Source organism: Eucalyptus grandis, chromosome 2 (assembly GCF_016545825.1).
Source record: "Eucalyptus grandis isolate ANBG69807.140 chromosome 2, ASM1654582v1, whole genome shotgun sequence".
In the NCBI taxonomy this organism is placed as follows: Eukaryota; Viridiplantae; Streptophyta; class Magnoliopsida; order Myrtales; family Myrtaceae; genus Eucalyptus; species Eucalyptus grandis.
The window spans coordinates 6,898,712-6,915,154 of record NC_052613.1 but is presented as its reverse complement, the minus strand read 5'-3'; the positions used below and the strand labels follow the sequence as shown (position 1 = coordinate 6,915,154).

Genomic DNA, 16,443 nt, shown 5'->3' with positions numbered 1-16,443 from the left:
TCCACCATCTAGCATCTCTCAGTCAATGTCGAATAAATTTTGTTCTATGGAGTTCCATCAATATAAGATATTCATATGCCTCTGTATATATCGAGGAATTTGATTTTGCATGATATTGTGTTGGTATACCATGTCTTACATATCCTCATTAAACATGACACATGAGTAACATATTTATTAGATAGGTTGAAATTTCAAGGTACTCCTTTTGGTTGGTTATCGCTGGAAATTACTGACACGACGATCCACATAAGACGTCATTTAAAGTAAATTTGTCTATATCGGTATATTACATAAGATGGCCAGTAATGACTAGACGCCGCCACGCAAGCAATTTTGACGACAATTGAGCAGAATGATTACTTTGAAATTTTGTGTGAAGATTTAGCATTGTATTGGCAAAATTGAAAAATTTATGATTTGATTATCATATGTACAATAGGTTTAAAAATGATTTGATAATTATCCCCACTGAGTTAATTCTTCATCAAGCAGTGAGCACAAAAGTGGAGCTCAAGCCTCAAATAGCAGAGCAATGGTCTTGCGATCCATGCCTTTTTCATTAAATTGTAGCAATTCCCAGCATCCAATGCTTTATGTTATTGAGATTTCTGAGACACTATAACCCAATTGGTTTGATGTTGCTAGTCGCAACCATCGGATAATTCACTGTCTTGTGTAACATTTACAAAATGTTGGATTCCTTTTTGGTCGTGAATAAACTATTTTCTCTCAATTCTCAACCAAATCAAATCTCCTGATATTCAAATTAGCAAAACAATGGATACGATACTAACACTCTAGGAATTGAGCGTTCAAAATGCATAATCAAGATTCAAATGCTTACAATCCTATTAAACCAAGGTTCTCCACCATTTCATCGTATTATCCATCATAAAATGCTCAAAAGGACAATCTCTACTGGGGAAATGATGGGATAAACTTACGAACAAGGTTGAACAACATGTACTGATAGTACAAGTTTAGGTAGAGAAACAAAACCACACCAAGGAATGCCACCACGTATGATCCCGCAAAACTCCAAAAAAAGGCTTCCCTCCAGGAGTCATCCTCCCTAGTATGATTAAAAGATGGCGGTGTCCTTGGTCCTTGATTTGAGCCATCACAGCCTTTTAATGGTGGTCCACAAAGAAGAGGGTTACCTCTATAACTTGCTTCCTCAAAAGTTCCAAATTGATTTTTTCGATCTGGTAACTTGCCTGACAAGTTGTTGTAAGCCACACTAAAAATCGACAAGGCATAGAGATTTGTTAGTTGTGGAGGGATGAGACCAGTTAAGCTGTTATAAGACAGGTCCAAACTCTCTACATTCTGTAAATTGGAAAACGTTCCCGGGATCAATCCTATCAAATGATTGTGTGATAGGTTCAATGCTCGAAGTTCCCTCAAGTAGCCCAACTCTGGAGGAATAAAGCCTGTCAAATTGTTTTGCGAGAGATCTATTCCTGACATGAGGTTTAGGATGTTGCCCTTATAAGATTCCAACCTTTTCTTTGTGATGAAGTTTACTTCTTCAAATCTATTTATGTAAGAAATTAGTAACATTCCTGTATACAAATAATAATAATCCAATTCGAATCTGATCCCATTGTCGCGTGGTTCCCCAATACTGGTCCAATGCATATCACTTGAGAATGGAGATAACTCAGAGTATCCAAATGGCAAACCGTATAAACAAGAAGGAATTTTCCCATAAAGATTATTACTGGAGAGATCCAATATGCTCATAGTTTTCAATAGGCATAGACCTAGAGGAATTGAACCTTCAAAATTATTTCCTTGTAGTAGAAGAACCCTCAATTGCTTAAGTGAACCAATCCACCTGGGGATCTTACCTGATAATGCGTTTTGTCGAAGATCCAATATGACAATTGATGAATCATAAAGAAACTTTGGAAAATGCCCAACAAGAGTGTCATTTGATAAATGCAAGAACTCCATATTTGTAAAGTTGGCACAAGGAGGTATATTCGGCCCAAGGTTGTTACTTGAGAGGTCTAGAAGATCGAGATGTCTCAAGTTGCATAAGCTATATGGTAAATGACCTCCCAGTAAGTTACTTCTCAACCTAAGTCCTTGCAAGGATTGAATATCTCCAATCCAATTAGGAAGTGTTCCAGACAGGAAATTATGACTTACATCCAAAACCATCAAGATGGAGCTATTTAAGATACTAGGCGATATGTCCCCTCTAAAACAATTGTTATCCAGATACAAAGATCTCAAGTTTATTAAGTTAGAATACCTCGGTAACATTTCGCCTTGCAAATTGTTGTGTGACAATTTCAAAGTATCAAGTAATGTACAATTTTTAGCCAATGTCTCTAGTATCTCTCTAGTGAAGCCATTATTCGACAATTCCAACGATTGTAGAAGTTGCATATTGCCCATTGAGGGAGGGATTCCACCTCTTAGTAAGTTGTTTGAAAAATTAAAATATTTCAAATTCGGAAGGATAAAACCAATCGAAGATGGAAGCTCTCCTTCAATAATATTAGTAGACACATCAAACGACCACATGTTGGCAAGACTCAAATTAGAAGGCAAATAAAAAGCACCTGACAACTCATTGCCTGTGAGTTCCAACCGTTCCAGATTTACATTGTTGTCTAGTAGCCAGTTCGGGAAATTTCCTCTCATTCCATTGTGGTTGAGTTGAACACCTCTCAAGTCATATTGTCCCTTCAGAAAGCTGGGAATTATGCCATTTGCGTCTTTGTTGAGCACACAGTTTGATAAACTAAATACCTTCAGTTGAAATGAAGGAAACCAAGTGGGGTCTTCTGTATTTACTTCCAGACGGTAACAATTGTCGATGAGGTGGAATACCTCAAGGTTAGAATTATTAGCCAGGGAAGCAAGTGAAAGTGAGCCTTCAAAAGCATTTCCAGATAAGACAATATATTCAAGTGACTTGAGATTATTGAGGAGACACGAAGGAATGGCCCCGCTAAAATTGTTATATTGAACATCAAGTGCACGGAGTGAGGTCATATTGCATGAGCACGAAGGAAGAGGACCCGAAACTCCATTACCAATAATGTGCAACTCCTCAAGGTTCCTTAATTCGCACAAGCCTGCTGAAGTGGACACTAGTATCATGTTATATAAATTCTTTAATTATCCTCTATTATACACATTTATGAAATTTGCATGCACTATCATGCTAAAAAGAGTGATTTTAAATCATTTTTTTTCTTCTTCAATACACCGTTTGTATTGATTTATAGTTTATTATTACTTTGCTAATTTCATTTGTATGTGAAATATGTGTTACCATCTTGTTTAGACCATTTTTACATAACTTGTTTCTTATATGCGGGCTATCCCATCTTTTAATACCATTTATCTCTTAATGAGAGCTAAAATGCTTTATCAAATTGTTATCCATACTTAATTCAACTTAGTTTGTTCTTATCCACTTGAAGTGATAGGAATGATATCAAATATAAGAGTTTCTTTTTTTTTTTTCAAATGTAATGATGAATGTTCTAACTATAAGACTCATCATAATTATGCACTTTTCATTACTAATTTATGATATATTTTAAAGATATATATATATATTTTGTTCTATAGACTTTTGAAATAAGTGTATTGGAAGTCTTAAATTTTGTTATGAATATACAATTGAGCCATAAAACTTTTAAAAGTGCAAGTAAATCTTAAATCTTGTTACGAAAGTACAATCAAATTTTAAAACTTTCAAAAGTATAATTAAGTTTTGAAAATGCTCAAATTGGTCCAATCAAATCCTTTCATTGATTGTACTATTTCAAAATTTTATGATTTGATTGCATTTTCATAATGAGTGAATTTAGTTCTCGGATTAGGTTGTACTTTTGTGATAAGTTTTAAGAGTTAATTCAACTTTTTGAAAGTTTTAGAACTCAATGGTATTTTCATGAAAAATTTTAAAGCTTATAATGCACCTATCCCTAGACTTTTTAAAATAATAGATAATGTTTTCTATTAATATGGTAATAGTTGATTTTCTATTTTTATGATATTCATTTACCTGTAAACTGTGGCATTCGTTACCAATAGTGAGAAATGAATGCATTTTCATAGGAGTACCTTCCAATAACTTCGAAGCACTGAATCCACCAAATCCGATGTCTAAGGCCTTAAGAGATGTTATCCTTGCAATGTCCGCGAGGGCATCATTGGCCAAATTGTTACCGAAAAGATCCAGCACCTCCAAATTTGGACCTGTGATTGACAAATAAAAGGTTCTCAAAATTGAAGGTTACATATCAACAAGGCATAGTCGTCTATTTTACATATACCTTCAAGCTGATTGGAAGATAAATTTTGGGCCTCCATTGAAGTTTGCTTGTACAGCGTTGGGATTTGTTGTAGATAATTGTAAGAAAGATATAGCCTCTTCAATTTCTTTAGGTGCAGCATTCCATTTAAATCTGATTATGGAAAGATCCATAAATGCATTTTAGTTAACTAATTGTCTACAAATATTCATATCTCTAACTAGTATTGAGAATAACCATATGCTTGTTATGAGGAGAATTGTTTTATAAGCAGAAACTAGTTGGTCCAACATATCCAAGCATAATAAATAAAAATAAAAATTCATGTGTTATATGACTTTGTAAACCAATTTCATAAACAAGTAACTTATACCTCTAACACTATCTATTAGACATTATCTAGCAAATATTCATATCTCTAACTAGTATTGAGAATAACCATATGCTTGTTATGAGGAGAATTGTTTTATAAGCAGAAACTAGTTGGTCCAACATATCCAAGCATAATAAATAAAAATAAAAATTCATGTGTTATATGACTTTGTAAACCAATTTCATAAACAAGTAACTTATACCTCTAACACTATCTATTAGACATTATCTAGCAAAGGTGAGAGAATATTCTTAAACCAATTTCATAAACAAGTAACTTATACCTCTAACACTATCTATTAGACATTATCTAGCAAAGGTGAGAGAATATTCTTAAACCAATTTCATAAACAAGTAACTTATACCTCTAACACTATCTATTAGACATTATCTAGCAAAGGTGAGAGAATATTCTCCCATGTGCTCCCATGTAAGAGTTGACTTTACCTCTATAATTACCACGTGACATGATACATGACATAATTTTGTCATGTGACCCACGTTCCACCAATAAGCATTTGTATATTAATTTTCCATTTCTAAACTTCTATTGTCTATTGAGCTTAAATTTCAAAACATGAATAAGGAGAAAAGAATTTTCATATATTCTTGAAGATATAGTTTATTTTTGCTTGGAGAATGTTCCGTTACGTGCTTGCCATGTGACTTTTGACGTCACCCCCATTCAACCAATAAGCATTAGTTTAATGATTTATCATCTCCAAACTTCTACCTTTTTGAGTTTAAATTTTAAAAGATAAATAAAGAGAAAAGCTTTCACCTGTACTCTTGAAGATATAGTTAAGTTTGCCAATCCCAAACTTCAAAATCTTATTACTTTTAGTTTCTAACAATGCATAAAGAGGAATTATCATGTTCCTCAAATATGGGAATATTCTTCCAACAAAGAAATTGTCTACATTTAGAACTCAGCAAAATGCAACAAACTAGTGATATGTTTCATACGTAATGATTATTGTTAATTTGAAGGATTAATACAACGAGAAAATCCAGTGCACTTATAATAAATTTATCACAAACTAATTTTTTATCATAAAAAATCATCAAATTGATACACTTGTGATAAATTTACTTTGGGCTAATTTTTTTACTACTAAAAATCCTAAACTTGTACATATGTGATAAATTTACCATCTGTTAGTTTTTGTTAAATTTTACCATCAAATTATTAAATTTGATGATACGTAACAGTTAATGAGTGTATTACTCTATCCCATGTCACAGGTATATCAATTTTATGGTTTCTCGTGGTATTAATTTAATTTAATGGGTAGTATATTTGTCATAAATATACCAGTTTAGAGTTTTTGATAGCAAAAAATTAATTTTGGATAAATTTATCACATGTGTACTACTTTGAGATTTTTAATGGTAAAAAAATTAGTTTGGGACAAAATTTATTATAGGTGTACCGATTTAAAGCTTTTTGTGATTAAAAAAAGTCAAGGGTAAATTTGTTATATGTGTATTAATTTGGGATTTTTCAAGATATCAACCCCATTTTATATAAGTATTGCAATTTAGTTAATCAATTTCTTATTTTCAATCCTAAGGAAATTAAGTAGAATATAAAATCCTTTTACTTCAATATTACAATAAAACTTCTGAACTTGCATTATGTTGTTAAAATTGTAAATAGTTAAAAATCGCAACTTCATTTAGTACATAACATACTTACATTTTATTTAGAATTTGTAATGATAGTTTGAACGATTTAATCTATAAATTTACTTAGCTTGACTCCAAAATTTTTGCAAAGACACTAATTAGAATAAAGTTCATAAATTCTAATTTGTTCTGCCACAGCTTTTTCCTCCAATTTCACAATTCAGGTAGATTTCAAATAGTTGAGTGATGAAGAGAGAATACTGTGATTTGACTTAATTTCTAAATAAAAAAATGGAACATACTTTTGCACATTTGTTTACTAAATAAACCAGAGCGAATTATTTTATTCAAGTAGTTCAGTTTATTGAATCAAAAAAGCAAACAAAATTCTAGTAAATTATAAATTATTCTAAATACAGTGTTTTTTGTTGACTATGAGGACATTAAACAAAATACAGTAATCCTATCACTTCAAAGTTACAAGACAATTAATAGTTGTAGTGTGTGTGCGTCTATATATATATATAAAATAATATGTACTAAAGTTTAAAACTTAAAGACAAAGATCATGAGCATTAGTTGTTGTGCTACTTCTTCGTTTCTTTTCTTTTTTTTTTCTCAATTTATCTCTCAATTCAAGTAAAATTTTAAATAATTGATAATGAGTTATGCTATTTAGCTCATACATTAATTTAACTAACAAACATAAAGGCCACAGATGGGAGCTTTTATTACAAGCTTTGAGCCCCATTACTTTGATACAATTTTCAAGAAAATTACAAAAAAAAAAAATCCTAAATCTATTACAATTATGCATATTTAGTTTTAAATCTTTTTTTTTTATCAATTGAGTCATAAACATTTTGTATTTGTATCAATTTTGGCTGAAAATCACTATGATGGACACCGATTACCCTATGTGGCATAGTTGGCGTTGACCTGGACAAAAATTTATAATTTTTTACTATTTTTTGTTATTTTTTTCTTTTCCTTTTCTTTTTCCTTTTCCTTTTTTTGGCTTTTCCTTCCTTTACCCATTGTGGTTGATGAGCAGTGACTAGTGAGGGTTGTTGAGGCTCGCCAATCACTCAGCGAGGGCCGCAAAGCCCTCGCCTCACTCGCTGCTATGAAGCCCTCATCCATATTTGCACAAATAATGAATAATTTGGAAAATATTTTTCAAAAAATAATCGTTTGTATATTAAGAAATGAATAAACAAAGACACAAATCGTCACTAATAATGAAAACATTATTCATAGGATAATTATTTTCGATAATATAAGTGATCATTTTTAGTAAAAATATTTTCTTCATCATTCATTTCATGCGAGACAAATGGAACCTAAGAATTGCATCATTTGTGCAATCATATTATGTCATTAATTCACTTGATCCACTTTATAGTCTATAACATTCTAGCACGACATCTCCTATTATTCAAAAACAGTAAATACACTATTACTTAGAAATATATTTGAAAAAAAAAAACAGAGAGAGAGAGATTCACCTGAGAGATAATTTTCACTTAAATCCAACACTTGAAGTTCCTCCAGAGGAAGGAATAAAGAGGCGTTAATAACCCAAGCTCCCAGGTCCGGATCCCGTGTATTATTCAGATATAGCCAAGCCACTCGCGAAGTGGTGTTGTCGCACACCACGCCTTCCCAGTCACAACAGTTGCTACCGTTGTCGTCATGCAAAGATGAAAGAGAAGATCCACTTAGGCTGTTGAAGGCGGCCTTGATGCCGAGCAGCGCATTCCTCTCTTCTTCCAGGCACCCCATGCCTCCACTCCCCATCAACACCAGCAACGCCCAAGTCCACCACGTACACCATATGAGACACTTCATGTTTGTATATCCTATGGTGTGTTTTGTGCCATCTGCTTCTTCTGCTTCACCATATACTTGATTTATATACGCAGAGTCTCCCCATTTTGAGCGATTATCACGGCCGGACTATCGGCAAAGTCAAGTCTGCTGGGGCCAATCCCACCTAACTTGTGGATGACGGCCGTTGACTTGACCCAGAACTTCTAGAGAAGAGGAAGATGAAGACTATAAAATGATAAAAGAACGATTTTGACCAATTCAGCAGAAAATAAGTTACATGATTTCACCCCAAGTTATGAAAGAAAAATCTCCTTCACAAAAAAATAAATAATAATAGATGAGATAAATTACCAAGATTTGATGCTACTAATTTTTAGGACGTGGGTTGTTTTATCAAGAAATGTTGAATAAATGAGTAATTGTTTGGGTTCATTGAAGGACGAATATGACCATTTCAATCGATTTGATGGAGCAATTGAGACAATATCAATATTATAATTAATTTGAAGTATCAATGAATGCAAAATCAATTAACTATCGGTATTTAAAATGATGTAAAAAATATAATTCTAAGCTCGCGCAAAGCGGATGTCTTACTAGTACTTATTCCGGTTTTTTAAGGCAGACTTGATATTGAACTGGGCATTCTTCTCTAGTCTATCCTTCTAACAACCCTATTGGCTATTAAATGAACTTACAGTCTTCCGTGGGTCATAAGATATATACACGCTAAATTGAATCTGGACCTTTAAAGATAATGGACCCCATGGATCTGAAGGTTCAAATTCGATTTAGTATATATATTAAGTTCATGAAATATTTGCTCATGGGCACTATTAAATAAACTTACGGTCTTACGTGGGTAATGAGAAATTATGATATGAGCATATACATGCACACCCATACAATAAATTAAATCTGGACCATTAAAGATAATGGACCCCGTGGATCTGAAGGAGACTTGATTTAGTATATATACTAAGTTCATGAAATATTTGCTCGTGGCCTGTGGTTTATATGGTTTTTTTGCTAGAAAAGATATCAACATTTTGTATGGGCATTTCTCTGGATTCAACTAGTGTTATCTCTTTGGCTTAAGGAGATAGACAAATGGCAAAGCCCGCAAAACACAATCGTGTTCTCTCCGGTGATTTCCTCCCTTTCACAGTGATTCATTGGCAAAAACCAACCTTCCCAATGATTACTGCTTTACATGTAGTTTCGGGAGCCTGTCGACGTGACTTGGGCATTGGGCAATGTTGTTAGTAGAGTGCAATTTGTTATCTGTTGGTGTGATCATTATACTTATTTAAAATTATCACCAAAAGATAATCCTATCAACCAAATCTAATGAGAACATAACGAACAAATTAATAATGCAAAAATATCCCAATGATATGTGTTTGAGAGGGAGAGGGAGAGAGAGAGAGAGAGAGAGGCCAAGGAGAGAGGAGAGGCAAGAGGACTTTGCCTCTCCTGACAAGTGGGCCCGCGCAAAATACAGGGCAATCAGCGAGTGGCTGGGGCGTTTGTTGACTTAGAGCGTTGGGCCTACCCAATATTTTCTCGCTTCATACAGCCTTGTGATGTTTAGAGAGAGAGAGAGAGAGAGAGAGAGAGAGAGAGAGAGAGAGACGCTGAGGAGAGAGGCCTCTCTTGACAAGTGGGCCTGTGCAAAACATGTGGCGATCAACAAGTGGCTGGTGAGTTTGCTAACTTGGAGCACTGAGCCTACCCAATATTTTCTCTCTTCATATGACGTCGTGATGTTTAGGGTACGTTTGGTTCGGCATTTGAAAAGTCCATTAGGAAAATGTAAAAATCTGCGTTTAGCCTAAAGAACTTTGGGTAAATGCAAAGGCTATTTGGTAAATTATGTTTTGAGAAATAACTTTGAGAGAAATGCTGATTGATAGAAAATACATTTGAAAAGCCCTTTAGTGAGTAATATTAGTTTTTTTAATTTTTATTTGTTTAAAATTGAAAAAAGAAATATATGCAACTTTGTAAATATAAATTTTTACAAAAATGTTAAAAAAATCAAATATATATAAATGCTAAAAAATCAAATATATATAATTTTTTAAAAAGACCAAGTCAATGTGTTCAATATAAAAAATAATAATAATTAAGCTTCATGATTTTTGCTTGCACAAGCATTGGGTGTTCTTGGCTTATGAGTACATGATGGAAGGGAGAGTGCAATTTATGTTTTGAGAATTGATGCCACTAGAGTCACTATCGTTTGGGATGCACAGCCGCTTTACACGTCATGTGATTGAAATTATAAGAATCTTTCTCTTTATAAGTTGAAGGCTTGTCATTTCCAAGAAAAAAAGTTGAAGGCTTGTTAGTCAAAAGAAGAAAAGGCTGAAAAATTGGTCCATGACCTTTCCCTTGCAATGGGTTAGAAATTTTTGGAGCCAAACATCACCAAGTAAAAGTGTCATAAAGACCATGACTTCCAATGAACCATTGATCACGTATTGATCCAAAAGTCAACACACATGAAACCCCAAATAATCTTGGCCTCTTGATGGATGTGCGCAAGATCAATCCTTACATAGTTTAAATCCTTTTCTTTCGGCTGGTGTGCTTGTTTAAATTCCAATAAAACTGCGAAATTTAGAGATTACCATGTTTGCTCCAAAATTGGTCGCGTAACGCCTAAAATTACATTGACGATATTCCTTACGAATTGTGGCATTAATTTAATATTAAATCACCAATGTGATTTGCTTGAATCAATGTCACATTGGAATTCTAGGTAAAAAAAAAAAAAAAAATTATGTAACTTAAGTGATTTAATTTAAAAAAAATGATATTTAAATGCTCGCTTTAAAAGTTTCAACATTATTTGTGTCCTTATATAGTCCAATTTTATCAAGCAAGTGATGGTGATTGACAACTGCCGTTGCGCAACCCTCGTGGGAACCAAGCAAGGGACGTTTGAGGCTGTGAGACTTAGGCAACAGTCATCTGGCTCGCGTGTTACTTGGGTCCAACGCACGAGGGCTCCCAAAGGCGGCATGACCTCAGGCGACCCGACCAACGGCCACTGGTGCAAGATCTGGCTCACGGCGGCCGTAGCTATGCCACCCCTCGATGGCCCCCGATCCATTAGGGTCGCCACAGTTCGATTTCTATTCTCTTGCTTGACTTGAAGGTCTATCAATCCTGGGGGTTTACATCTTTTAGATCGGTCCCTACGCAATTTATATGGCGGAAGCACATCCATCAACTCCCTTCCCTATATTCAAAAATGATGCACACCCATTAAACATTTAGAGGTAAAAGCCGAACACTTATATTTACTTAAACCAGATGAACATCATTCATAAGTACATCAAAATGCCATAGTCTTCTATACTCGGCTATACTTCAAAAGATGACCGACATCTTCTCCAACAGTCGTATACTTAAAGTCCATAGATTAGTGTTGGCGTCCAAAAGTTCCTTCCTTTGCTATCCTCCTCCTCGCGGTCATATCCAACCACTTGATCCATCTACCGGTGGCAGTGGCAGCAGAGGTATCTTATCTAGTTTGAAATGTTATTCCCCAAAAGGGGTGAGTAAAACCACTCAGCAGGGAAAAGATCCATTAAATTACTCAATGCATCAAACAGAACAATCATGGGATCATAGAGTACATATAGTTCATACATATCAAACATATCTCACCATGTCATGTGCATATACCACCAATGCATTTGTACATGTTACATCATACAGCCATGCATACATGTCACCATACAACGTGGTATGTACTTCATGCTTGCATTTCCATGAGGTTCATCCCATGCCATATGCACATACATACGCATGATTCATATCATCCATGCTATCATGTATACATCCCCATGAGATCCATTCAAGCCTTCATGATCGCATTCTCAATATAAAGTAGCATCAATTTACTTTCATAAGTAGATCATGCATCATGCCATATGCACACACCCATGCACATGATTCAATTTCAATATTTATCTTTCACAAGGATCTCATCATTTTTCTTCTAGGGACCAATGTTTGCATCCCACAATTTATCGCTCGCATCCAACTTGGCATCGCGAGGAGCCTCCGGCACACACTTCTGGGCATCCGGCACACACCTCCGGGCATCTCATATCCCAACTAGCATCACGAGGAATCCCCCCGGCACACACACCTCCGGGGCTTCCGGGATTACGTACTGACATACCACCAGGAATTCCCCCTGGAATTACGTACCGACATACCACCAGGAATTCCCCCTGGAATTACGTACCGTATAGCACCGGGCATCTCGAAACTCCCGAGGACATCCGGCACCCCCACATTCCTAGCATCCTGACACTCCCAGGACATTGTCGGCTCACACCTCCGACGGTATCCTCATTTGTCATAATTCATATTCACATTTATGTCTCAGTATCAACATGGCACATGATGTGATGGCAACACGGTCAATTTCAGCTTTTGATTTTATATGAAATGCCAAATATCATCACATGTGCAGCAACATTCAATCACTTAAAAACAATATAATTCATGGGGCAAACTCATGGATTATTGTTATTATTTTAGAAACGGAATGCGTTCTTTTAATTTACACTTCTTAAAGTTTAGTGAATGGCCCTAAAAAATTCTAAGAATTTAATAAATCATAGACAAGCTCTAGAGGCATTTATCTCATGAAGAGCACAACACCACCAGAATTTCATACAAACAGAATGGTCCATGCATTACTGCTTTTGAAATTCGCACAATCCAGCTTGCACAGTTTTAGAAAACATTTTAATTAAATACCCAAATGACCTTAAAAAATTATGCAATTCGAACATGTGATAGTCAAGACATAAAGGCAGATATTTAATGAAGAACACTACACGAAAAGATCCCCATATAGTTCAATACAGACCACGCATCACAGCACTACTAATTCTGTCCGTTCCACTTGCACAGTTTTTGAAATTTTTTTGGTTAAATAGGCAAATGAACTTCAAAAATCACGAAATTTTAATATGTTGTAGGAAAGAAATAAAAAAATATATTTAATTCAGAACACTTTTCCAAAATAATCTCATACAAAAACGGTATAGACCACGCAATGCAACATTACCAAGTCCGAACACATCAGATTACACAGTTTTAGAAACATTTTCGATTAAATACCAAAATGACATTCAAAACTTCTGAAATTCGACTATGTGATAGCCAAGACCATAAGGTAAATACTTCATGAAGGCATCAAAGTCAGATTCGTCCTAGGTAATGAAATATAGGCGGTTGAAACCCCTGTTCCTAGTACCAAAATTTCCAGATCCAGTCTTTCCAAAGAATAACGATTTCACCCACTTATAATTGTTTGTTTTGTCCCAAATTTGAGTATGTTATACTTAAAGAAGTCCTTAACAACTTTCATTCAGAAGTCAAAGCCAAAATTCAACTCGAACATCACATGCAAGTCACTAGAATATCCAAAGTCGAGCAGTTTTCTCAAGAACAGTATACTAGCCTAGAACACCACTCTTAAAACTTCATTTTTTTCATATCCTAGATATCCGAAATTTGTCACCATTCAATCACACACACTAGGCACAACATGCAAGAGTAGATCAAGGATCCCACTTGCCTCTAATTCTAGCAGACAATCGGCAGCTCAACGGTGGGACACGGCGGCTCGACGACGGGGCACGGTGGCGACGAACCTCCTCCTTCCTTTCTCTCTTCCTCTCTTTCTCTCTCGGCACCTACACAGACCACCCCTTCCCCTTTTTCCTTTTGGTTGAAAAGAAAGCTTGTATGCATCCACATTTGCATGGGGGACACTTGTTCCCAAGAAGGAGACAAGTGTCTCCCTTGCCGAAGACACTTGGAGGAGGCCATTCGGCTCCTCCCCCCCCTCTCCATGAGTCGATAACCCCATGGCTCTATGGGCCGGGCCTCTTGGCCCACTTTAGGCCCAACACACTTGGGCCTAAAGCCCAAGCTTAAATGGCACATATTTATTTTTGATAATCCATCTTAATCCCACTTTATACAAGGTACCAAATTACAAATTTAAATGGCCATAATACTTTGTAACATAGTTTACTAAAATCCAACTTATAAAATTCATGGCCAAAAACATAATTTCCTCATCAAATAAAATCCTTGGTCTCACATGGACATAGGACGCGTTTCTAACAAAATAATTATCCATTTATATAAATACCAGATCGTTCTTATTCACTTGGCCATAAATCTTGAAATCATAAATCAATAAACTCCTACTTATAAAACACATGGCCATGAGTTATTTTTGGAATGCCATAGTTCTCCCCTTCTTAGAGAATTTCATCCTCGAAATTAGACATTTCCTATGTCTCTTGGAATAAATGGGGGTACTTTTCCTTCATCTTATCTTCACTTTCCCATGTGGCTTCCTCCACATCATGCTGTCGCCATAATATCTTAACCAATGGTATTTTCTTCGTCCGTAGGACTTGTTCCTTTCGATCCAGCACTTGCACAGGCTCTTCAATGTACCTCACTTTCTCATCCACTTTGATGGCTTCATGATCGAGTATGTGACCAGGGTCTGGTTGATACTTCCTCAGCCATGCCTATACTTTTCTGAAAGCTATTGTTATACACAAATTCTACCAGGTATAACTTTTCATCTCAACTTCCTTTTAAGTCAAGGATGTAAGCTCTTAACATGTCCTTTAATGCTCGAATCACTCTTTTCGTTTGTCCATCCATCTGTAGATGAAAAGCAGTACTAAATGGGAGCTTCGTCCCTAAGGTGGTTTGAAGACTTCGCCAAAGGTTTTGAAGTAAACCTCGAATCTCGATCAGACGTGATAGTTACAGGGACACCATGTAAGCGTACCACTTGGCTTACACGTATATCGGCAATTTTATCCATCGGATAATCTATGCGAACTACTAGGAAACGGACAGACTTAGTCAAGCGATTTACTATCACTAAGATAGAGTCGTGGCCACTTGATGTCCTTGGTAATCCTTGCACGAAAACCATCATCACATGATCCCATTTCCATTCTAGTATATCTAACGGTTTCAATCTAACACACCATTTAGCCAAATTATTCCTATACCTTTACCATCAATTCAAGCCTAGAACCATCAAAATCGACACCACCAATAACTCATTTGGTTCAGTCCAACAAAGACATTCACTACGCTTTCACAATAACATAGATTCAAGCCTAAAATATAATACTATTCATTCAGTTCAAATATCGATAGTCCACCAAGACTTATTCAATTCAAAGATCAACAATCCACCAAAATGAAACTTGTCTAGTTTCCATCGAGTATATCTCATGTCTCACCCTAAAGGATCATCACTTGGACTAATCATTAATCAAATCCACAACTTGAACTTTCACTTTTTCACTTTGGAAAGACTATAACCACAATTGATCATATCCACTAATTCCACCAAACCTTTTCAAACTGAGATCATCACCAAAATTAAAAGTTGACCATCATCAATTAAGCCTATTATTCTGATGTATAAACCACAAGTAACTTCATGTCTCATATGACCACTCAAACTCATGACTTCCAAGATCATTCTATACATACTAAATGCTTCCATGTAATACATCAAGACTTCCAATGAGATCCTCTAATAGGAAGTCACTACCTAGCTCAAATGATCATAACTTAATCCTCAAATTCGTAACTTACTCTCCATAATTCACTTCTTAAGCCTTGATTGTAGCACTACACTTAGATGCTACGTATGTTCTTCGGGTCCTTTAGACTATATCAGGATATCATCAAATGAAGACAATCACAATTTGATCCAAATAAGGCTTAAATATCCTATTCATTAAATCTATGACTGTAGTTAAGGCATTCGTCAATCCAAATAGCATAACTAGGAACTCGTAGTGTCCATAGTGAGTCCTAAGTGCGGTCTTAAGAATGTCTTCCTTCTTGATTCTTAATTGATGGTATCCTGACCTTAAATCAATTTTAGAAAAGACCAAACTTCCATTGTAGTTGGTCAAATATGTCATCAATTCTAGGTAATGAGTACTTACTCTTAACAATTACATGATTCAATTGCCTATTATCAATGCAAAAACGCATCAACCCGTCCTTCTTTTTCACAAACAAAAGTTCTACAAGCTTAATTATGCTTCCGCTATGCCACTCTAATAAAATTATCCCAGAAACACTGCCTTCCCAGTTCAGTTCATAGTTCGGTTCATTCCTGCCCCATTTTGCCATCCTAGAAGCTCGCCAGAGTCGTTCCTTGTTCAGTCCTCGACCTTGGCGTCCACTCCCCGCTCTCATCGGACCGGGTCGTTACAGGTAC

General features: G+C 35.5%; 1 protein-coding gene across 1 annotated transcript; it reads right to left on the bottom strand.

Annotated features, from left to right (window-relative positions):
- Nucleotides 1–742: 742 nt before the first annotated feature.
- Nucleotides 743–8,147, bottom strand: LOC104434344 (receptor-like protein 15). Its single transcript, XM_018867564.2, has 4 exons — nt 7,799–8,147; nt 4,311–4,442; nt 4,099–4,233; nt 743–3,098 (listed from the first exon to the last, which is right to left on the bottom strand). The coding sequence occupies exons 1-4, from the start codon at nt 8,139–8,141 to the stop codon at nt 919–921; spliced, it is 2,790 nt and encodes a 929-aa protein (XP_018723109.2). The 5' UTR covers nt 8,142–8,147; the 3' UTR covers nt 743–918.
- Between the last annotated feature and the right edge of the window lie 8,296 nt (nt 8,148–16,443).

Coding starts and splice junctions, on each gene's coding strand:
- LOC104434344 (XM_018867564.2), bottom strand. CDS start 8,141: ATGAAGTGTCTCATATGGTGTACGTGGTGGACTTGGGCGTTGCTGGTG. Junction 4,443..7,798: donor AAGTGAAAATTATCTCTCAG/GTGAATCTCTCT, acceptor TTCCATAATCAG/ATTTAAATGGAATGCTGCAC. Junction 3,099..4,098: donor TGCTTCGAAGTTATTGGAAG/GTACTCCTATGA, acceptor CCACTTCAGCAG/GCTTGTGCGAATTAAGGAAC.